The following is a 26,046-nucleotide window of genomic DNA, read 5'->3' on the forward strand; positions in this document are numbered from 1 at the left end:
AAAATTCTTAAAACATAATATTACATCCTGTTTTGGGCCTATGAAATTAATTTGAAATATCCTATTCTGGACAATATAGGTTTGCCTAAAAAAATTACAGTAAGCGTCACATCACAGTGAGAGTAAACAAATTTGTTAACAAGTTAAAAGTGTTAACATGGTCATTTTCAAGGTGACATTTTAACAAGTGTGTTAACATGATCATTTTAAGGTGACATGTTAACACAAGATAACAAAAGGAACAATTTAGTTAGCCTAAAAGTGCATAATTTGGACATTTTCATCTCAAATTTCTATGGTCAAGAACTAAATATAATGTAATCTTAAAAAAAATCAATATTTTTTATTGTTTGTTAGCTAATTTTTTTTGTCTTTAATTTATACCTACCAAAAAGTTGAATTATCATTTATCAAATTCATAACAAGAAAAGCAAAGAATTTCATTCCCTTCATATAGAAGGATTGGTACAGTATTATTATTACAAATTCAGTTAACCCCTTTAACACCCGACCATCTACAAATGTTCTTTTTATGTTTAATCATTCATACATCAATAGCCTTTCCAGAAAAAATAATCTGTCACTACAAAAAATTTGGTCATTTCTAAAAATGAAGGACATTTTATATCAAAATTTTGTAAAATTTGTTTGCTTAGCCATCTAAAAGAAGACCAAGATAAATGTATTTTTTTGTTATCAGCTGTCTATAAGTTTTAATGACCTTTGTCATCAAACATGTAAAACTCGCGATTGAATCACAACTTTTGTCCAAGAAAGGACCAAAAGTCAATATTATTAAACATTTAAATCAATTTTGATGAATATCAAAATGTTTTAGAAATAAGAAAATATTATGGTTGTTTAATAGCAAGGTTTCAATCATCGCGTTAGCGAAATATTCATTAATTTTCTATAAAATATATTTTTTTCTGTTAGTTTTAATTACTACCTCTTTAGATGTTATAAACAGTGTTTAAGCAAGTCTTTATGAACACATTTAAGTGTAAATTGACCTTCAGAAAATGAAAATAATTTCATAATACAAAGAATCATTTCTCAAAGATTTATTATTTAGTAATGTATAATTCCATCAAATGGATTTTTATTAATTTTTGTTCTAGCGTGTGGCTGAGTATTTAAAGATAAATTGATAGTTATTTTGTGTGGCCAAGTAATGACTCTGAACGGTTTTATGTTAAGGAACCTTTGAACTTGCTTTTTTGTACAGCTCCTTAAAATCATGAAAGGAGAACTACAAATTTCATTCCTTTTCATTTATTAGTCATAAGAAATTCTCAAATTGATTTTTAGTAGCTCTCAAATCTTAGTTTCTATCTTATCTATGAATTTATTGAAAATATAAAATTTGAAATGCAGTTACTGCTGCATGTAACAGGATACTTTATAATTTCTTCAATTGAAAAAAAAAAAATTCATATAGTGACTTGAACCACTCTTTATGTTAACGTTTACCTGTTTCCGAGGGTAAAATTGTTGTTACAATGTAATTATAGGGGCAAGAACAGATGGAACCAAGAAACAAAACTGGAGACAATATTTCATTACATTTCAGTGTACTGAGATGTTGACAAAAAACTCAATGATATTTGAATAAAAAAATCGTTTATGACCGTCATCAGAATTTTTTATGAATAAATAATCTAAAATGCAAACAAACAAATGCAAATTCTGCATATGTTGAATATGTCTTTACAAAATAATGGCAGAATTTCTAACAGTAGACAGTTTTTATCATAATTACATTTGCATCAAAATTTTACTTGTGAAATAAATTTCTGCTGCTATATAATGCTATAAAAATTCACTATACTTTTCACCTGACTGTGTTGTTTTTATAGGCCAAGTATCAAATATTCATCATTATTTAATAATATTATTCCTTATAATTGAATCTGTCTGACTTAGAGGCTTATTAGGACATGGAGATTTCTGTCTGTGCATTAAAATTATATTTAACAGTTTTGAAATTTCATCTACAAAATAGCCATTTTTAATCATAAACTTATAAATAAGAGAAACTTACATATATTTTTAATTGATGTAGAATAAAACAGAATGTCACTGAATTATTTTTTTATTAGAACAAAATTGAAAAAAATACATCTATGAAAAAAGTGTGTTCCACAGATCTCTCTACACTTTTTAATAAACAGCTGCGCCATGAGCGTATGATACGCCCATCGTCTTGTGTGTGAATTTTTATGCAATAATCATAAATAGTTTCTGACATACGGCCTGATATGCGAAAACCCCCCTTTTTTTTTACAAAAACTCAATATTTCTAAAATAAAATTTTGAATCAAAACCAAAAAGTATACAGATCTTTAGATTAATATAACTAAGAAGTGTGTAAAATTTTAAGCAATAATCATAAATCGTTTTTGAGATACGGCGCAACATGTGAAAACCCTCCTTTTTAAAAAAAAAAATCAATATCTCAAAAATAAAATTTTGAATCAAAACCAAAAAGTATTCAGATCTTTAGATTAATATAACTACGAAGTGTGTAAAATTTTAAGCAATAATCATAAATCGTTTTTGTGATACGGTGCGACATGTGAAAAACACCTCCCCTTTTTTTACAAAATACTCAATAACTCAAAAACAAAATTTTGAATCATCACCAAATAGTACACAGATCTTAAGATTAATATAACTAAGAAGTGTGTAAAGATTTAAGCAATAATCATAAACTGTTTTTGAGATACTGGGCGACATGTGAAAAACCCCTCCCCCTTTTTTAACAAAATACTTAATATCTCTAAAAGAAAATTTTGAATCATCACCAAAAAGTATACAGATCTTAAGATTAATATATCTAAGAAGTGTGTAAAGTTTTAAGCAATAATCATAAATTGTTTTTGAGATACGGCGCGACATGTGAAAAAAAACACACACCTGTTTTATTTACTAAGTCCAGTAACTCAAAAAGTTTTAATCTTATTTTCCCCAAAAAGTATACAGATCGTTTGACCATCATAAGAAACAACTATGTTAAGTTTCATGAAATTTGGATAAGCTGTTTTCAAGTTACGGTGCGACATGTTTACGCCGGACAGACAGACGGACAGACGGATAGACTGACAGAGGACATTTGTAAACCATAATACGTCCCATCAAAATTTTGACGGGCGTATAAAAACCAGAGTCTGCAAGTAATTTTTTATATTTTCAACATCTAGTTATAGCAGCATTTTGTTCTGAGTTGCTGGAAAAACTTCATTGAGTGCTCATAAGCTGCATACAGATAAAGATTAAGTTAATCTCTAATGTTCTATTTAAAAAGAAAGCCAACCAATTAGTTGTTAATTTGCATAACATGATTTAGATTTGAAATAGGATTATTGATTGATTGATTAATTGTTGCATGTTAAGGTGGCTCACGGGTATAAATCAATTTTTTTTTTAAATATAGGATTTCACTATTTTTTTCTATAAATAAACTCTATCCTTTACTTAATAGAAAAACAAAATAAAAATATGGGGTCACTGTTCATTTAAGCTCAAAATCTGCCTTTGAAATAAGCATGCATTTTTGTTCAGGTACTTTTTTTCTGTTAAACTAATAGGAGAAAAAAAGGTAATAATGAAATAAAAAAAGAACTAAATTACAGAAATCACTTAAATTTTAATATAGTTTAGTTTAAGTACAGCTTATTTGAAAAAAATAATAAAAAATATAGGTCACCGATGAGTTGAAAAAGATATTTCAATTTTTATGCAAAAAAATGGCATTTTTACACCAAAGGGAGATAATTTGGAGCTTTTTCAATGATATAAACATTTAAAAAGTCATCTGGGGTCAAAACGAATCGATTTTCTCGGTTGATTTTTGTACCATTTCATAAAGTAACAACTAATAGTATTATAAATAAAATTTGTAATGAAAAACAAAATGTTTGATTTTTGCTGAAATTTTTGTACCCGCGAGTCTCCTTAAATACCACTTTCAGCACTACTTAGTCTATCTCTTGGCAGTCAGTTTTTATTGACAGATAAAGTCAGAGTGTCCAATAGAACACACCCTAGGGATAATTCGGGAAAAACTTAGGTTAAATTAGAACAGTGGTTTCAGATGAGTTGAGAGTATAGTATCTCATAAGTTCCAAAGGTCAGTGGATGTAAATTTAAAAGTCAAGTATCTGAGCTATATATTTCTAATAATTTCTAATCAGTCTGATCAAATTATTTTCATGTATCAGAATTTAAAATATTCAAAATGCTTATTTGTAGTAAACCATGTCATAACAAAGACATATGATTAAATCTGGTGTTTTATCTTTGTTTTATGTAATGGTGGCCATGTTGGTTGGTTGGTTGTTTGTTTGGTTGAGTTACCCAACCAAATTTGTAAGAAGGTCACCCATGATACAGGTCAGTTTTAATTCAAATTAGTTAAGTGGTTAATAAAAGACTTATGACAATAGTCAAATCATGAAATGGCGAATGCAAAGCTTTAACAATAGCACCATGACCTTAGTCAAGGTGAGCTAAATAAAATTGGCAAACATAAATGTATATTCCCTGAAAATACATATAATATTTAGCTCAAACAAAAAAGCAAAATCAAAGTAAAGCATTGTAAAACACAACGAGTCCATGCCCACAAACCAAAGTCACTACAAATAACCAATGTACTGTGATGTAGCCTTATAACTCAACATTAAATCAGCCTTAAACATATAGCTTGAAAAATTTAGTTTCAAATTAACCTTTTAAAGTGAATTCAATTTGCTACGTGACCTTTATGCAAGTTTTAAAACAACATTAGATTTCCTTTAAAAAAATAACACAGGTTGAACAGTGTTAATGTAATTTCTGTTTTTATTATTGCATTAAATGAAGGTGATATAAACATGTGTAATAATTGTAATGAGTGGCAAAACTCCAAGCATAAGAGTATGTTCAAGGGAAGTAATTGTTTTTCATGTAATGGCTGAACATCACAATGCATTACTAAGCAGACAAAACAATTTCTTACTTTCTAACTGGAGGGTCGGCAATCATTTTGGCACCTCTGGTTTGTGTGGATGAACTCACCTGTGTTAGGAGACAAGCGGATATATTAATATAGAAATTTGGTGAGGTGGAATACACAGGAAGAGCTCTTTTTTTACTTTCAAGTTCCAGATAGATTTGATAAATATTTTTTGATATTTGATTTTCAGAAATCAAGTTATCGTCATTCTCCATGCAAGTTTTAGTGTTTATACATATTAAGTCTTAAATTAAAATTCTTAATTAAAAAGTCTACAAAAAAACATTAATTTGAAGACAAACAACTTTAAGCCTACCTTTAAATTTTTTTATATCTATTTAAGTTAATCGAAAATATCTTCATGCAAAAATGCTAAAAATGTATATTAAAAGCCAAATATTTTCATTGTGCATTGTAAACTACAGACTACTGTAAATTCAGAAATTATTGCGATGTTTTTATTATTGCGAAAAATGCAACAGGGTTATAATCGCAATAATTTAAACACGTATTTTGAAATTTTTTATATGAATTAAACAGGATTTTTCTCAATATCGCAAAAATTAAAATCGCATTTTAGTCTAAAATGACAAAATCGCAATAATAAATGGATGCAATAATTTCTGAATTTACAGTACCAGTTTTGTTATGGATACAAGTGTTAGTGTAACTAATTTTCTTGTAACAGATCAGTTCAGTGTGAATTTTCCCTAGATCTATTTTTGCATTTTGAAAGGTCCTAATATCAACATAACTTAGGCTAAGAAGCTTGTTTCTGGTAATTTTTCCTTAGATTAACTTATAATTGGTCTCCAAATTTAAACAGTCCATCTGCAAGAAAAACTGGTTACCTAACACACACTTATGGTTTTAGTTGTAAATACATTTAATATTATGAAGCTCTTAGCACATTGGGCGAAAGCTTTGCCTTTATTGCAAAATCTTTTTTTTCAAAACTAAGACTTGAAAATTAGTAAATTACCCACAAAAAATTAATTAAAGATATTTTGGTATCTTTTTTTAACAGAAATAACTCCAATGTTTTTAAATAAAATAAGCAAACCAGCAAAGTGACCAAAGCGGATATTCCTAAACTAATAACACAGTACATTATAATGTGAGAGAATGTTGAACTGCTTGTATGAGAACAATTTGAAGACTGTTTATCGCTGTCAGAAAAAATACTTTAGGCTACTCCAAATTGATTCATATTTTTTCAAATTCACTCGCTCCAAACTTTGGAATCCTAAAATATTTTATATTGAAATTCTTATGAGAATTTCTTCGTTATTACTCCATTTAAATAAATTAAACAATTTCAACTATTTCAGAGTGTTATATTTTTTCTCTCTTTAAAAGTTTTGTAGAAAAAAATTAAAAATATGCCTTCCTCTCAATGAATTTCAGGTATTGCTTGCTAAAATATTCATTTAGGATAAACCAATTAAAATAAAAATTTCGGTCGCTCGCTCCAATTTATGTACACAAAAATCTGAAAAACAAGTATTCAACTTGGAATGGCCTTAGTAATATTAAGTAAGTTATAATTTATGTTAAAGACCTTCTGGTTACATACAAATGAGAGGAGTCAGAGGACAGAAAACAAAAAAGTATTCTTCTTTGATGTCGGTCTTAAATTTTATCATGTGATGTGACTTTATGTGTACCTCAAATATCATATGTCATTTTTGTTAAAATTATATCAGATCTATGTTTGTTCAAAAATGTTAAATATCTATCTGTGTGTCGGTGAGTTGATTTAAAAAAAAATTTCAGAGTACTATATAAAAAAAAACCAACAGAAATACAATACTTCAAATTCTACACTATAGAGGTTACATTGAATGCTTACATTTTTATTTTTAATCTGTTGGCCATTTAAGTATTCTGATTTACTGGACATCAAAAAGACTACCATTTAAGTTTTAAATGAGCTCATGTCTGTTTTTCATTGTTATGGAATTCAATAAATTAATCTTGTTGTCCAATAAAGGTATTAATTTTACTCCTGAGCGTGATCTCTATTAACATGGGCAGTATAATTATAGTATCGGTAACATAAAAAACACATTATACCATTCTAACAAGAAAAGAGCAATGATGGACGTACCTATAGATGCCCAGTTTAACATGATTTCAGTTTTCATGAATGTTCTTTAGATGAAATCAGATATGTCATTAACTGTCGTAATTGAATAATGAATAACATCCTTAAAAAGGGATTTAATTATTTTTCTGATAAAAACTTCTTGCTTTACATGTTTCTCAGTTAAATTTTAAAAGGGCAAACAGCTCTAGACACCTTTTCAAGTTATAGATGAAAAGCGAGAAAAGTTTGTCTGGATTTTCATAATTCATCTTTCTGCTTAAATTATCAGTAATACATAAAATGCACAACTTCCTCTCATAGCATGCACAATATAAAGCAATTGCTTGCCTCTTAGCAATATGCAAACCTGTTGTTAAAAGTAAGTCAGACCAATGCTCATTAGCATAACATTTAAAAGATTTAACATTTTAAATACCCTAAATTTCAACTTTTTACAACAGGTATTATGAAAATTATATAATCTATTTCTGATGAATATGGATTTATATTCTTCCGTAACTTACATTGTAAAGACTTGTGAACAAAACATCACAAATTTTACTTCATATTCCAAAACAGCAATTGATTTATGACTTTTTGGGATATTTATGTATCATTTAATTTCTAGTGCAAAATACTTTAAAAGATGTATTTTTACCTTTCAAAAGTTCTTAACCCATTTAAAATAATCTAGTCTATTGTAGTACTGATATAGCACTATAATAACAATTGTCTGCCACCGACCATTTATTTCCATATCTGTTGTTAGCAAAATCAAGGGGAATAATTCAACCAGAAACCCTTTACTTAATACAGTAAAAGTCTAAAATATTTTGATGTATGATATAAAAAACACAGATGGTCATAATCAATTGATATGAGAAGAAAATAAAATAATAATTGCTATTGCTCAAGAATACAAAATGCTGTAAGATTTATTATCTTAATGTACCAATAAAGAATTGAATTTCCACATTTTGATGAAAAATTCAAATGTTCACTTTTATGGTTTGGAAAAAATATTGAAAATTCCATTGTTAAATCACTTATTGTAATGACCTATTTACCTTAACTGAAATAAAGTAGAAATATGAATGCATAAATAGAAATGTGAAATAATAAATATTTCAATCTTTTGAATGCAGGTGCTGCAAAAGGAGACAATAAACCTGGGCATGTGCCCTGTCTGTAATAGGGACCACAACAAAAGAACTGAAAGCTTGAACAAAGAAAAGTGTGGACCACTTACAAGATGCATGCACTGAAAAACAAAAAAACAGGAAAGAATAAAACAAAGAAGAAAATAAAGAGTTCAACAGTTTTTATTTAACATTAAAACATAATTTGTGTACAACCTTGTCATTATAAAATATGAAACATAAAACAAAACAATAGTGACAGTTTATCTTTCAATGGGAATTTTATTGTTCACATGGGAGGTAACTCTAAATTTTTTAGAAGAAAATATTGATTTTTCTATCAGGAATATTCTTCAAGGAAAAAAGCCAAACTGTTTGACTTAAATTCTACATAAGAAGCAATTATTCGGCCAAAAAACAGGTCTACTGCTTTTCAGACTATCCATTTTTCAGAATAAACACGGACTGCAAACAAATCTGGCAATATAATGACATTGTTCATGTAAAACAAAACTAGCAAAACTCAGATCATCATGGTCAAAGACGACAGATTTAACCTTTATAAAAGGCTAATCATGACAGAAGACTTTACGGTCATGATCTTTGTGATCACAGCCTTCTATGTTTGGAAAAAGTTCTACAAATCTATATACATCAAATTGCATCGGAACTGCATTGCATATACATTTTGGTAAGGCATCTTCAGTGGCTTCTATGTACACATAATATAAATATATAAAAATTGACTAGAGAATCATAAATTATTGTCAACAAACATACAATAACAATATTCTGGATGATTACGATAAAATGCTTGTATGTACAATGACGATAAAACAATATCTATATACTCTCAAACAATAACATGCATTTAAGACGAGATCTCTACAACATAACAGAAATAGTTTTTTTTTTGTTCAGAATTATAGCCTTTACAATATTCAATCAACTTGGAGAATACAACAGTATACAACATAAATACAGGAAGAAAGATTTGAATATTATGATTTTTAAGGTCAGATAAGTTACATTCAGAAAGAAGGGACAAATATAATATAACTGGAATAATCTGCTTGAAAGACCTTGATGAGGGCTTAAATCAATTTTGTAAGCATGTGTAGGACTTTTGTTAAAATCAGTCAAAAATTCAATTAGAAAATAATTTAATTAACTTATTAATTAAACTTTAAGGACACAGTAATCTGAAAATGTCCTAGTATATCACTTCTTTTTTTTCAATTCTAGTAAAAATTCCAACAGATAAAAGCATTTTTATTGTAAAAGTAGTGTAAAACAAAAAGTTCTACAAATCAAACTTCCCAAAGAATCCTTGCCAATACTTTAACCAGATTGATTGCAAGACTAATTTCAAAATTTTCAAGCCAAGTTTTCATTGATAAATAAACAAGTATATATACTGTTAAAAAATGGTATCACCTAATCATGTCTTTGAAGTCAAGAGATATATATATACCACATATATAGAAAAGCAAAAATTGTAAATAAAATATATAAAAGATTTAACTTAATAAGGAAAAATTTTCATAATATAAACAAATGAAATGTAAAATACATTCAAAATTGATAATGAAGAATTTCAGCATGAGGCTAGTTTTCATGCAAGTGAGCAAATGAAGATCACATACACCTATCACACACAACATTGTATACAACATCGCTATGACTTCCGTTCTTCAGAAAAGCACAACAAGGCTTCAACTACCTCTGCCTCTTGTTCTGCTCTTCGGTCTTGTTGATCACGATATTGTTGTTGTCGTATTTCAAAGTCTCGTATTCGTCTGTTATATTGTTCTACTTGTTCTCTGAGCATTGCATCTTCCGCCTGAAAAGGGGAGGTAAATCTAGCATTAAAATCTAAGCCATAAGGCTATTTTTTATTTTATTTAAACCTAAAGCTGTTAGTCACTTTTTTCAAGTTAAATTTACAAAGAGCATATGTCCTTACTTAAAAAGCTTTATTGCAAATCATTTAATATGCAAAGGCATTATAGTTTGTTAGTTTTTTATCTGAGGGGTAATGGGTCTCACACATGATTTGGTTTAACATATCCAAATAACTTTTATTGAGAATGATTCAAACGTTAAAACTTCAACTTTTGCAGTCCCTATGTATCACCTGGAGCTTGTAAATGGTAATATTTTTATTCTATTATGTAAGCACTTGCTGGACATGTGCCGGGCAGCACTAAAATGCATCATCTGCATCCAAAAACATGACTGCGGCTTATGCATTTTAAGATGCAATCCTTGAAAGTTTCAAAACAATGGAATAAAATATGGCTAAAAAATTCAATCAGCTGCTTTATGAAATGTGTTGCTAATTCAAAACATCAAAGAAAATGAAATTTTAATTAGTTTGAAGTTATTTTTTTGTCTTTTAACTTCTCCTGCAGGCTTTTTGCATCCATACTGCATATGGTAGTTCTGGGCTATTATTACAAGATATAGTGCAATAAAATAACAAAATGGGATACAGGCAGCTGACATTTCCTTCACTTGCTATCAGATATTGATTTTTTCTTTGTCTTTTTTGTTCCCATTGTCCTGTGGAAACTTTAATTTTACTCAGATGCTGCAGCTAAAATTATGAAACATTTGACATAATGAATCTGATGCTGAATGATTTAAGAAACACATGTGATATTTAGAATGGATCACTGCAATTTTTTTCAGGTTTGCAATCTGCATTTTAGTCTTTGTTTTCATTGTTTTCTTGTCTATAGATAGCAAGGCCTGGCCTATAGCAGATGGAGCAGGGAGATGTTTGTGGTTATCTATAGCTTTCAGGGACAACACAAACTTGGGAGGCTGGTGACTGGCTCATTCATATCTCAAATCTCAAGATGCAATACCATGATTGCGGAGTCATTACATAATGGCACAAAAAACCACAACAAATGATAATGTTGAAGAAAAGACAGAATTCAGCATATGGCATGGTTTCTAGATATGGAAAATGTGCTTTACTATTATGTAAAGAGCCCATAACCCTTGTAAAATACCCACTTCTAATATGGCCTAAAACACAAATTTTAAAAATGTATTGTTGGAGAAAATTCTGAAAAATGGAATTTTGAAATATGCTGCAGATGTTGAAACAATAGGGACATATTTTTTCAATTTTAGATAATAAACCTGTCAGAAAATATTAAATCATTGAAATTTTCACCAAGCATAATTAAAGAGAAAAGCAATTTCATATGATGCAACTTTGCAGTTTGCATGCAGGAAATACATTTTAGACATTGCAGAAAAGAAGACCTTTATTCATAAATCATATGATATTAAACAGTCCCCTTTACCACAAACAATATTAATAACATCCAAAACTTCTAATCTTTGCACAAAAGTGACAAATTTCTTTGTCAAAATCTCCATAAAACTGCAAAAATGGTTTCAATCTTGTTTTTTCCTTTTTGTTTGCCACCTTGCATCTTAATTAAACAATATTACAAAATCCTGTGTTTGTGAACAATTTTCTTCATAAAACAGTCCCAACATGGTCATTTAGAAACCAAATTGAAGGAAAATAAGTGTTTTAATCACAGTGAATCATGTTGCAAATGCAAACAAAATTATGATAGGGTGCATTTTAATCTGTTCTTGGGCCATATGCTCTGTGGTATTATCTTAGTTCAAACATTGGCTTTCATAGAGTTGACATTTTCATTTCATAGTACTGTTACATCAATTTTAATCAAGACAACTTTGATGTTTTAATTTCATCTTTCATATCAATTTTTTTTTAGTTCAAAATATTTCCTTTTACAATTGGTCCCTGGGGAGTTTTACCATCATCCAGCCAGATATTGTATTTTTTGTATTGTATCTTTGAATATGAATATTCCTAACTATACACAATGGAGATGTATTTGTTAATACCCCTTATTATCTTTTCAAAAATGTTTCTCACAAGTTATCAACATAAATGATGGTCCTAAAACGAATTCAAATTTTTAACAACAAAAAATTGCATAAAACAGCTGTTTTTTTTAACAGTTTTCTTTTAGCATGTTTAGGATTGTTGAAAAAATGTTTGTGTATCAGTATATATACATATAGAAATGCATATTCTTTTCAAAGAAAGTGAGAGATCCATAAGCATGTCCTTTTGACACTTCAGAACTTCAGTTTTACAATTTTAAAATAAAAAAAAGACAAGGACATGGGAGATGTAGGCAAAAGAAATCTTCTTTCCAGTTCACCTGATTCACTGAACAAAGCATAAACTTGCTCTCATTCCTAACTGTGTCTAGTCTCTGGCCTTAAGTCCCTCAATTAAAGACCTTATTAATAAAGTTGTCTCATACTTATCCTTGATTCAGATATGGGATGTTATTAAAAGACATATTTAAAAATTATCTGAATAAATAACCTATTTCACTTTTAAAATTACAATTCCGGGTGTTTTCTTAAATCTTAAGACAAGCTGAGCTAAAAGATGTATGCTATAATGTCAGCAAAGCCATCAAGCAATGGCAAATAAGATCAACAGAAGAAAATCCTTTCCCATCATGCACTGGACTTACCTCGGCTCTATCTGAGTCGAAATCTAAACTGCCTACGCCATCTAATCGTATTAAATCTAAAGCTCCTCTAAATATAACACATACTCCATTCAATATGAACTGTGATTTTAAATGTACCTGAAATAGATAATATGATGTTAAAACATTCTGTCTTTATACACTCTACAGATCTAAACTGATGGCTGTCTTCTAGTTCTTCATCTAATTGTTTTATCCTAAATGAATAATTGTAAATGTCTTACAAAACAAAATAAGTATCCCTAATAGCTAAATAGTCCTATAGAAAGGGATCACATGAACTCTTGGTCCTGTCTGGGCTATCAGAAACACCTAAATGGAAAAAAAAATCTAACAGTCCCTAAAAAAATTAAGAAAGGAGAATATTGGGCTAATAACATTTAGCTGGACCAGCTTTTTATTTGGAAGGGATACTAAGATTTATTTTTACCAAAAAAGTCATGGTGATATCCTGGTTGGGGATAGAGTTATCAATTTGTCCATAAAGCTTGAATAAATTTTGACTGACTGCACAGATTATGCAATTACTTTTAACTTTTAATATAAACATACTTCATGACACTTTAATATAAAATAAGGAGATGTGGTATGAATGGCAATGAGACAACTGTCCAACCTGAGACCAAATGATGCAGAAGTTTAGCAACTATAGGTCAATGTACAGCCTTCAACAATGAGAAAAACCCATTGAACCCATTAATAATTGTAATTTGTTCAAACAAATTGTTAAGCCTGTGTTGTAGTGTCTGAACCTGTGCCACACGTTTTTTTATTTATTATATAGGTATTATTATTTAATTTGTCACTAACATTATTTCTGAAACTATGAGTAAAACTTTGTCAGTCTGTAAAAATCTGGCAAATGGGAGAGAAAATTTACACAAAAATGTGAAAATTTAGTAACAAATGATAAAGGAAGCTTTGTAAACAAGCTGAAGTGACGTAATACTGTGCACCCACATCCTATTAATATCTATTATCCATGACATTCACAGGTGTGACGTAACATTTATTGTGTATCATATTGTATGTGATGTCATAGACAGAATATGTTATACCTCACGATGTAAAAAATGACAAACAGTTTACTTAATTCCCCGTCAAAATAGCTTTTTACATATCTGTCATTAGGCATTCCCCTTTAAACTACTGTATCAATAAAAAATACAGTAGAAAATGAAATCAATATGGTGTTTATTTTCTCATTTGATCAAACCCAATGCAAACAATCCCGAAATATCAAAACAAAACAAATACTGTAGTATATGGAAACACATTTTGTGACATCAACATAAAGTATCTATTACAATATCATATTTAATTGTTCAATAAATGGATTGGACAAAAGTTTTGAAACTTATAATCCTTTTACAAGAAGAAATTCTTTACAATTCATATTGTTGTCAAATCTTAATCTTAATCATAAAGTAATAAAAGTTTGTTTAAAGCCAAACTGTTAGCATATTAAAAAAAAAAAATCATCTTTTTATATGATAATTTGGACAGACATTAATATTATAATTTATTAATTTTCTTCACTGTCCTCTTGTTAACTTTAAAGAGCATAATTACAAATGATTGGTCTAGTTTTATAAATATGACACTATCACATGTATACGTCAATGAATACAATGATCAAATATATATTTCTTCTAAAATTACAGAAACAGATCTGAAAATTAATAAACAAGGAAAAGTTATTTAAGTACAAACAAACATAGAAGTCAATCTGAATACCACAAAAGGAACCCTCGCTAATAAATAAATACTTTTTTCACAACAGCATGTGGTATATTTTTGATTGTTTTCTATTTTAGTGAATTATTACATACAAAAAATCTATAAATATTAATGTTTATTATCATGATTATTCACTTTTTGATGATTTTTGCAATTGCTCAGAATGCAACAGGCCTACAGATGTTGCCATGTGCACTTGCACTACACAGGTATGGAGAGATAAGCATCTTGTAACTGAAGTATTGGGGATGGTTGGAGTACTGAGTCAAATGACCATCCTTTACTATAATGACTAATTCCAAAACACGCATTTTTGTATTTTACTGCCAATAACACTAAATGTGTTACAACTGTTTAATAGTTTTAGCATTCATTTATTGTGCCTACAAGTGCTAGAAATTATACTCAATGACATGTACCGTGCTGAACTTGAACAACACTTCAAACTAGCATTATGTTTAGCAGAGATAATAGAAAAGATTTAAGTTTCTATTTAACATACACTGAATTGCTAAAATCTGGCATTTTTGCTCTTGCCCTTTAAGTTTTTTTTTTTTTTAATTCTATTTATTTCTTATTTTTTTTATTTATCAATGTTTACATAGATAAATCAGGCAGTTGCTTAACAAATTTTGATTTGAAGGATAAACACCTTTTAGGGGGTTCTATTGAATATAGTGTTTTTATAATAGAAAGAGTAGGGATGGGTCCCCAAGGAGACCTGCAAGCATTAATTCGAATCTTGCTTTTTTTAAGTTTTTTGCCTTTTAGGATGGGTCCCCAAGTAGACCTGCAAGCATTAATTGGAATCTTGCTTTTTTTAAGCTTTTTGCCTTTTACCTATGTCAATAATATTAAAAAGTGTGTTCAATTATACACTTCAGGTATCGATTGACCAGGTGATTCAACAAGACCAATATTTTACTTTTTTAAAGGCACTTGAACCAAACTGTTATTAAAGCATTTCATTTAAATAACTTTATATTATCATCTCTAAATAAAACTGACCCAGGACAAAGAAAAATGTCAAGGCAAAATATATTTACAAAGGTAACTGGAGTGTAGCCATTGTATGTGTGGGTGGGGGTTTTCCGACTTTTGGTATGTAAAAAGTTAGTGGGTCACTGGCCATGTGACTCATTGATGATTTATTAGGTGTAATGAGGTATTATATCACTGACCACCCCTTTATCTGAATACATTTGAGATTTTCTGCCAAACTGTTTAAATATTTTGACTTCTGCCAATATAAACTATGATGTAATCTTAAGCTATTTAAAGAGTACTTATGACATAAATAAATAGATTTTCATCATTGTTATAGTTAAAAGAATTTAATTATAAAACCAACTATGATAGGAATTTTATAAGAATGAATTGAATACACCTTACAAAATTTATTCTTTATATAATAAAACATAAGTGGCATGCTATGCATTACAAATGAACTGAAATTATCTAGGACATTAGTACTGTCAGAGTTGTCTCCCATTAAATGTTGAAACAGAAAATTCACTTTGTACAGTATTAAAAATTTAACTTCTAATCTGTCTAATCTGTTCACTGACTTCATGCATTATTTTTTTATATTTTTCATTTTAAAGTTTTTGACTTAAGGCCATTCATTAAAATTTGGTGTCTTTTAAGGAGGTTTAATAGCGTTAATTAACAAGTTTAAAACCAGTGAAATCTATGAGAATGAAATTTAAATTTTTAATGCCTATTCTTTCCTTAAGTTAAGGTTTTTATATTAATAATAAGTTTCAATGTATGATTAGTAACACCACATATTATAAAGTTAAATTGAAAACTGTTTGTGTGAAATTTATAAAACTCAACTACGCAAAATGCAATTGTCAAAATTCAAGGTCAAATTGACATATTGTTATGTACATGTATCTTAAGGAAAATTATGGGGAAAAAGTGTTTTCAATAAATCAGATTATGATAGTGAAACTTTTACTAAAAATGTCATATTACATAAAAGATATTTTCACTTTCTTCTCACCTCAAGGAGATGATATGATAGGCTTTTATTCCATTAGAAAATTTAATGCTCTTTTCATGCTTGGAAAAATGTGGGAATTATTTTTATTCTTCTTCAATATTTGTAATTGTTTATTATAGTGACTTTTCATATCACTTCCTGATCAAACAATAATTACAGCATTTTTTAATTTTTAAAATCTTATTTTTCACCAGGAAATTACCTTCCTACCTATGTCTGAATTTTACTTATATGTGCACCAGTGTGTGAAGTCAATGATGTATTGCATTTAATGTCAACAAAAAGATGTAATTGCCTACATTTTTATTAGCCTCAAGCTAAAATCTGACATATCGAAATAAAACTGTACAAAACACTTCTATTTTACACGGCTAGTAATTGCCAAATGACGAAAATCTAATGTTGTATTCGTAAAAGGATCTTTGCATTTGTTTTTGATTTTGTTAATTAGAAAATCCTCTATAGAATTCCTCATTTAGCCCTGTACATAGCGCTGTGCAAATACACTAGATAATCATTGAGTCTATCATAACAGTTAAATTTGTCTTGCGGTTTGGCGAGATTCCATAAGCCACAGTATATTGATTAGTTTTTCAATATCATTCTAAAACAATCACAGATGATTCTGTTACCATCATCATCTGATTCTTACAGAATTACGTAGAACAGACACTTAGCGCTATGATGTCACTACTATGTAAGGATAATACAGTATCGGGAAAATTCCAAAACATGCAAGTAGTCACATTATTCTTATAATAAACATTATTAGTCTTCGCCAGTAAAAAGAAATAAACCAGATGACACCAATAAACATTACTGATGCATATTTATTGATCAGAAAGCCAACAAAACATGAGGATATTGTTAATTAAAGTTATTTTCTCATAAAAAAATAACAAAGTAAAATAAATGCTGAAAGTCATGTATACATTTCAGTACTAAAAATGTACATGGGGGTGAAAGAAAAATTACTTCCACTCCTTGCTTAATCATGTTAAATTTCAATATCATAGAATGGTATTTGTTATTAAGCAGAATACACATAAAGGTACAAAGATTATAACTTCTTTTGCCAGAGACAACAAATATATGTCAAAGTTTGCTGGGAAATCAATTTAAATGGTCATTCAACTCAGTAAGAAATTAGAAATGACTAAACTTGTTCACAAGTTCTTTATATAGTCTGCAACCAGGATATATGAACAAACCTAATGCATGGATCTATCTTATACTTTGGTTAACATATATAATTGTTGAAAATTTGTAAGATAAAAAGTATTTTTCTGTTTCGTGTATTTAGTACTTAAAGACAGTGAAAACAATTCTTAATTGCAAAACTGACCAATATTAAAAATAACTAGAGGAAATTTTGAAACTGACATTACAAACTATTTTATCAAAATACTATGAAAAGGGCTAAGGCATAACCCTCATCTATATATAATTATATATATATAATATGTACATACAAAAACATTGAATAATAACTCTGGAATATAGATAGTTTTAAAGGGTCTATAAATGTTTCTCTATTTAAATTGCAAGATTTCCACTTCAATTTATAAATTGGGAATCACTGGTATTACATAAACTTAAAATCTCCCCTACTGATCCCCATGTTTACAAAAATTGTTGAGAACTTATTCAGCTCCTGTTTGATAATATGTAATTTCCTTGTTTAATATTCATATAGACAATTGTGTATTGTACTTTTGTGAATATGTTAGTTTCATAAATATTTATTTTTTAATAACTAGATTTTTTAAAATTATCAATATGAAATCTACAAATATAACCGTTTTCAGTTTAAAGGCAAAACCATAATGGACATTGCCCCTTGACTCAGGTAGTTCAATAATGTCATCAATGAAGTACATGTATTATTTTTTTTAAATAGAAAACTTTTGTCTTGAACAAAAAAAATCCATCTTTAATTTGGAAAATTTTTAGCATCAAATTTGCACTGTCATATTCCATCAAAATTAGGACAACCATTGATTCTATTCACTTATATCAAAAGTATGATTACAAAGCTATGCATTAGCTTTTAAAAAAAGATCAAAACTGTAGTATCTAATTACTTAATAAATAAAGATGAGAAAATTCTTTTATTCAAAATATACCACAAATAATCCATGCAGTATGGTAAATTGTTGACCTATGTCCATTTAAGGACAAACTAAAATTTTCAGTTAGGAAAAAATAGCTTTGTTTAATCGAATACAATGTACTGATGAAAACAGATATCAGAAAAGGGTCGCTGAGATAGCCAGCCAAAAATAGAAAGGAACCAAAAATGGAAATCTAAGTCTGATGATGGTATATAGCTTTTCCTTTTAAGACCTCTCTCCTGTGTGAAGCATGTGTGACTTATTATTAAAATTGAGAATGGAAATGGAGAATGTTTCAAAGAGACCAAAGACCAAAGAGCAGAAATCAGCTGAAGGCCACCAATGGTCTCAACACAGTGAGAAAATCCTGCACCCGAAGACGGGCTTCAGCTGGCCCCTAAACAAAAATGTGTACTAGTTCAATGAAAATGGACATCACGCTAAACTCCAAAACATATAAATGAACTAAAAATAAAAAATCTGTTTCTTTGAGACTTCAGTAAAAAATTTCAAAAATATAAATGTCATTCATTTTGTACTTTTACAACAACGATCACTCACTTTTCCTGGTTCTCTGTCAAAATCTACAAACTCTCGTGTCGTTAATCGGTCTTCTTCTCGTTCCGACCAGGCATTTGATGAAAAAAGAAGAGGTATATTGGTCCCTGTTGCTACAAATGCCTTTAAAAAAGGGAAAAGAAAAATAAGTCAATTACCTGCATATAAATATTTATTTAAACAAGAGTTTTATTTGTAAAACAGTTTAATGTATAATGCCTTGAAATATTTTAAATTTGTTTGGTCAACATTGAAAAGTGTAATGGTTACAAAGAAGGATTAGCTGTCTATGTAGAATACTGTCCATGTAGAATAAATATCTATTAAAAAACTTTTTTTGTAAAATCATGGAAAACATTTCTTAGTGAATGTGTTTGATTTCATGACTGCTTAAACAAGATTCAACACAGCATCTTATTCTTTAGGCAGTTCAATAAATTGAAGCAGTCACTTTCTTTTAAGTAGTCATCGTTTGGATACTTTAGAATAATAAGAGACACATTGTTTTAAAGTAACCTTACTTCACAATAGCTTCTAATAAGATAATTTTTCAAAAATGTAAAAAATGCCATATAAGGAAGAAGATATATTTTAGATAGGAATGAAGCTTCTATTGTTTATTTCTTCAAAAGAACATAGAATGTTAAAAAAAATAAAGTTTCTTGATATCCTATTGTGCATATTGTATTTGGAATTGTTTTGTTTAATTTTTCAAATTTCACAACAAAAACTCAATAAACAATACTCTTTGTATTCATAAAGAAGTTTGGAGGAAGTGCTGGGAAAATATTGGCCACTTGACTTAATTTCTTTCCATTTTCCTATCTGTAATGGTGCAGTGATGAAGCATAATCATTACCAAAAAGGAAGACATCATAAATGTATACATCATATACATACTTTAAATTACAATAGCTTGTAAAAATTAAAATAATTAATCCTGAATTGTTTTTCTGCTTTCCAAAACAGGTTTTGAAATTTTGTAGTCTCTTCTAGTTTAATTATATTACACAAAGTTAAGAAAGCACATCTACACAATGTATAACATACGTACTTTCAATACAACTGTTGTTTTAACTTAGCGTAGGACGAGATAGAAACTTAAAACTCCAGGATTTAGAGTCCACAACCGTTGTAGTTTACTGCATGGAGTAATCAGAAATTATTCCCCAAAAAATTAAATTCCGAATCCAATAACGTTTCGTTTAAGAAGGATATCCCAAATTAAATTGAATGGTGTTTTAAGGTTGTTTTTTTGTTGTTATTAGTTGCTTATGATAAAATCATATCGATCTATATACATAAATTGTCACAGAATAGAAGTTCCTTCATAATATAAGTTCCAAATGGAAACAATATTCTGGAATATTATTTCCACTAGAATAAATATTACAGTAAATGTTCCTATCGGAATAAATGGTATAGAATATTTGTTCCAACAGGAACAGATATTATGACATTGTTTATAACAAAGTTTCCAATGGAACTTCTGTTAGGCGGAACAAATATACGTTGACAAAATGATCACCGAAGCCCATGTACTTTTATGTAAACCAATATAAATTTATACACATTCTTCTAACTATACATAAATTAGTTTTCAAGAGACAGAAATCTGGACAAATAATAAACATAAATATTTTTTTACAATGGATTTAGAATGGGTGCGTTCGATTAGCCTGTCAATGGTATACATAGAAAGGGTGCTCAACTCCGATTTCAGCTTATAGTGTCATTTTAGTTTTAATCGCTCGCATTTGGGGACAAAAGTTACATGAATTTTTATTTTAAAAAAATGCACAAGTCGATATAATCTGTGGCAATTTTTTATAAAAAAATAAATTAAATATTAGCATCTTCTGAAAATTCTCGCCCCATTTTTGGTTCACTTTGATATTTACTCAATACTGCAGATATTAAATATGGTGAGCCCAATTTTTGTACATATCCCAGATAGTTGGAAAATCTTTGTAAATATACAAAGTTCGTCTTAAGTCTTAATAAGTCGTGACTAATACTTATGAATGGAGGAAGTTTCTTTGTCTTGTCTCGGACTCTCCTCTTTTCTTTTCTTTGAAACTGTGCCGATATTAAGGAACATTGTAAAGACATATTTAAAATATGGGAGTGTCTCTTATGTGAAATTTTGTTAGACAACTTGCTAAATAAAATGTAAGTTGTGTAGTTGGCAAAGAAGCAGGAAACAAGAAATACTTATAACTTCCTCTACGTTTGTAGTAAATAGTCAATATATATACACACGTATATATCTGCGGTTTTGTTGTAAATAAAAGCGGATAGAATTGGTCTTTCCAAAAAATCTATTTTTGTAAACTCAACAATAACTTTGGTAGGTCTTAATTTTTCGGTCTTCCAAGAGTTGAATTTTCTGAAAAACCTGTTAAGCTAACAAAATAATAAGGACGGCCCTTTCTTGCTAAGAAAACTTCCATGCTATTGGAAAGAAAAGTGTTTGTTTCTGAAATTACTCATATTACATATTACCGCAACTTAAAAAGTTCATTAAGTGTGAAAAGTGACAACACTTACTATTTCTGCGTGTCCTTCCCTGCAATCAGTTTGAAACCTAAGTTGTCTCTCCTCTGTTGGTCGATCCCTAAATCCTGTGTATTTTACCTGAAATATAAGACATAATCCTAATACATATATATATATTCCTGGTAAAACTTGCGACACGGTACAATGAATGAACTTATATGAACTCCACAGGTAAGAAAGAAAACACTATATTATTCTCTACCTCACACTCTCTGCTTAATTTTCTAAATAGTTCGTCGTTGTCAAACGAAGATCTTTGATCAGGGACAACTCTTGGCATAGTTCTAAAATTATTATTTCCAACTTCGCAACACAACGTGTTCGCTACAAATGAAAGCATGCTGTCTGAGGTCACTTCATTCATTACTACATCACAACAATATTCTCGGTGTGACGAAATACAACCGACTGTTCCGATTGGTTGACGGAAATATATTCATGAATGTTCGGGATCACGGAGATCTCCGGGGACTACCTTATTTGGATATTGTCGACTTCGGGAATTCAGTGTTTACGCTACGTAAGCGGAAATCGCTTATTATGCAAACGACGTGATCAATATTTCATTATCATCTTCCATATAAGGTATATCTCATGAATAATTCATTAGCTTATTCCTTTTATGGAATGACGTGGCCTAGATTTTCTACTACACATTTACAACTTACTACCGATTTTATAGTAAACAAAACAAGACTTCGATAAATTATCAGAAATTTCTTAGTTATGTTAATGACTTAATTATATAAAATCGTGATGTTTTCATGTTGTTTAGTCTTGCGATGTTGACTAATTTCAAAACAATCAAAGCAAAAGTATAAAGGTTGAAAACGTGATTGCGATATGCACCACCAAACAAATATTGACAATTGTGAAACTGTTTTTTTTTTCAGTTTATTTTTTTAACAGAGAAAAAAGGAGGATGAAGGTGATAAAAATTTAATAAAGAATTGTCATGTACAGGAGCGTCTGAAAACACCTACCTACAGGCATATTCATTTCTTGGGATTAGTTTTGTTTACTGTAAATGTAAAAGTTCATAATATCTTGCATAATAATTAGCTTTTAATGATTTATTATTTTTAATATGTAACTTATTCGTGTTATTTTCTCTGCTGAAAGCAAGTTTACAATCATCCTGAAATTTAAAAAAAAAATTACGACAAAATACATTTTAATTCAGTGACCAAATTTGTTATTCCAGCAAAAAAAAAATGCATTAGGAACCAAGCCTACAAATTATTCGTTCTGAAATAAACTAGTTTTTTGTGTGTGAGCGTTTTTTTTTAGTTTTTTTTTTGCTGTTCATGTACTGATTTGGTGCCATGGATGGATATTCCATATCCTTTGTTTTTCTATTAATCTACTTTTGTGTCCTTTCTGGTGTGCTAAAAACAAGCATACCAGCTATTAGCTTGTACGGAATTTCGTATTTAACACATTCATTTTTCTTTCATTTGTTTTCTCTTCCTCTGTTTGTTATATTGGTTGTACTCAGATCGTTGTTTCCGTTCGTCATTTCGCTAACTATATCCGCAATTTAGTTGTTTAAGTGTGGAAAACTTCAGCCGTAAAGGAATGACAACACTGAATATTTAGTACCTATGACATGCTGCTCTTCCAATGTTATTTCTATATGAATGATTTGTTATTAAGTCAAACAACAGGCGAAAGATATCAAGGGGACATTCAACACTCATAAGTCGAAGTAAAACTGATAACGCCATGGCAAAAAACTAAAACAGACGATATGACAATCTTTCTACGTAAAGACAGAGTAACGTGAACCGGGTTGAACTCGGGTGCTCCTGAAGCGTAAGCAATTCATGTAACAAAATTCACTTTACCACATATGACAAGAAGTGTTTAGAAACTCGTCCTAAAAAAACACCCGATTGCATTTCAGTTGGACATCAGAGAAACAATATTTATCTAATGGTACACCGTATTGTGAACTGCCTTTTTCAACCATTAGATTCGAATTATTATTTTTTTTATGGCAAAACATCGACTCTGCCACTTCTGAGTATCACATGTTATTGTACATCTCTCATTTTTGTTTCTTAATTTTTGTTTTCTTTTCGTGATATTTTAGTCTCCCTTAGCAAATATGGAATGTACTTCACCATAATGAAACGGGGGTTAAGTTATCTTGTATCATGTGCCAATGGTAACGTCAGTGCATGGTTGTCGTTGGTTAACGTCTGTTAATAATTGTTTTCGTTTAATGTTAAAAGCTTAAATCTGGGATTTGAGATATGTATTAGTCCCAGCTTAAATCAGTCCGCTATATAACTTAAAAAGTTTCATCTTTTTTATTTTTTTTACATTTTTCTAACCCATGGCCTTTTACTTTACAGTGTCAGGTTTGCTCATTGATGAGGGTCGTACGGTGATCGTTGTTTACATCCCTGTCCTTAGATGGAGGGTTGTCTTGTTGGCAATCATACCACAACGTCATCAACCTTTTTCATTTGTAAAGTTTTGGAAATTGATTATCGTAATGTAAGCAAGTACTTGTCTATTTATCGATATTAGAGGGGGGCTCAGATTACGAAATGTACACAAAAAAGGTCCCCTTTTCGTGTTTTGACGTTTTCACATAAAACTGAAAAGAATTTGTAGATATACTGATTAAAAAATGTACTTACTTTATGTATAAAATAATTAATTTATCAATAATAAAGCATAGCATTAGTACTACTTCATCTACTGTGATATTTGTATTTATGTACAAATGAACTAGATTGTAAAGTCCCACAACTATGGTAACTTTATAAGTTTTCCGTTGCACCTATTACCTAGGACCAATAGATATTACAGTAGCTATTACGGGCTATCGGTACTGTAGATGAAATAAACAACACATATCAAAATCTGCTGTACACGATTGCAAAATCCATTGTATTGTAATTGCTATCGCAACTGCAGACAAAAATCTCATCGGATGTACGCAGTTGCAAAAACAATTGTTTGAATGACTGACAATTGGGAAAGAAGTCGTGAGTGCGGATTCTGAGGAGGGAACTGTATAAAGGGCGTACCCCTTTGATCGGAAAAATATCGAATTTTTAGCATATAATTATTAACAAAATATTGCATCGTTACGCGGCAGAATTTTTATCATTTCTGACAATCATGCCCCTTACTATAATCATACAAAGAGAAAAGAAGAAAGGGGAAATAATAAGAATCTGGTTTTCTATTTATTTACTGCTTAAACTGAAGCAAAGTAAATGGAAAAGAAAAAAAGTTCGAATAAATTAAGAAAGTAACACCTTAAATAAAACGTCTGATATTTTTGTATAGATAGACATCTATTCGATAATTTATATAGTCTAACCAAAAAGACAAACATTTTTATTTTATTTTCTATTTTTTTCCATTGAAATTGTGTAGAAATTATTCTGGCCATTTTACAAGATCCTTTAATCCTAAACAGTGTGTAATGTTACCGTATGAAATCTACTCAAAAGTATCAGTCACCTACATAACTCGAATAATTCAAGCCCTTTCCGTGTCCGATTTTCTCCCACACGAGGTTAATGTAGCCTTCGTAGATCAGCGGAATATAACGACTGAATTATTCGGGTTATCACCTACAAGGCTATTTATACCAAGATGTCGCTAAATAAAATTGTATACCCTTCATACACACTTTTCAATAACATATGGTCGAATCGCTGAAAGACACCCCCCCCCCCCCTTTCCTAAATTATTGAAAACTATCATTCTGCACTGACAATAATATCTTGGTGTAAATAAGATACTCCAATTCGGGCTAACGCCCTCAAGGTATATCTAATACATGATTAGAGTGTAGGACGGCATGGTTTTTGTAGCAGCAGGATCAGTACTTTCAGCTTTTTTTTTCAGTAGCTGCGGGCATTCTTTGATACAGTATAATCTATTTTTGTTTTAATGTACTTGTGTTCTTGTCACTTTTATACCAGTTCCATTTTTCTGGAAATGGTTTTTATGGTATATGACACTGTTGTGTTTACCGATATTAGTGAAAAGTGACAAATTTACATATGTTCTTATTGGATGTTGTTTTGTTTATTGTAAGAGGTCTGGACTCCAGTATTCAAAAGAAGTCAAGCATTCTAAGTACTACACAAACATTTACTGGGTCATTTTTCGATCTCCATCTGCAAGTCCAGTGAACTTGACCCCACTGAAAATAAAGTTCAAAGGTTCAGGCTTAATCAAAATGAAAGACCTAAAGCAGCGATGAAATGATATATTTCAGAAGTTTTAAACTGTGTATTT

The 26,046-nt window shown here is 29.7% G+C and overlaps 2 protein-coding genes across 4 annotated transcripts in view; one reads left to right on the forward strand and one right to left on the reverse strand.

Annotated features, from left to right (window-relative positions):
* LOC127701526 (core-binding factor subunit beta-like) overlaps nucleotides 1-22,176 on the reverse strand; it is a 43,006-nt gene extending 20,830 nt beyond the window's left edge. Inside the window, exons 1-6 of the mRNA XM_052205423.1 lie at nucleotides 21,977-22,176; nucleotides 21,766-21,852; nucleotides 19,219-19,338; nucleotides 12,778-12,894; nucleotides 9,951-10,070; nucleotides 5,003-5,061 (exon numbers count right to left, since the gene is read on the reverse strand). Of these exons, the coding sequence (XP_052061383.1) occupies nucleotides 5,003-5,061; nucleotides 9,951-10,070; nucleotides 12,778-12,894; nucleotides 19,219-19,338; nucleotides 21,766-21,852; nucleotides 21,977-22,138 (665 nt within the window). The 5' untranslated portion in view covers nucleotides 22,139-22,176. The remainder of the gene's footprint in view (nucleotides 1-5,002; nucleotides 5,062-9,950; nucleotides 10,071-12,777; nucleotides 12,895-19,218; nucleotides 19,339-21,765; nucleotides 21,853-21,976) is intronic.
* The window catches only part of LOC127701473 (zinc finger protein 507-like), a 323,989-nt gene that overhangs the window by 150,926 nt on the left and 147,017 nt on the right, over nucleotides 1-26,046 (forward strand). The gene's annotated exons all lie outside the window — the stretch shown is intronic.

This window comes from Mytilus californianus, unplaced genomic scaffold (assembly GCF_021869535.1).
Source record: "Mytilus californianus isolate M0D057914Y unplaced genomic scaffold, xbMytCali1.0.p SCAF_5, whole genome shotgun sequence".
Lineage (NCBI taxonomy): Eukaryota > Metazoa > Mollusca > Bivalvia > Mytilida > Mytilidae > Mytilus > Mytilus californianus.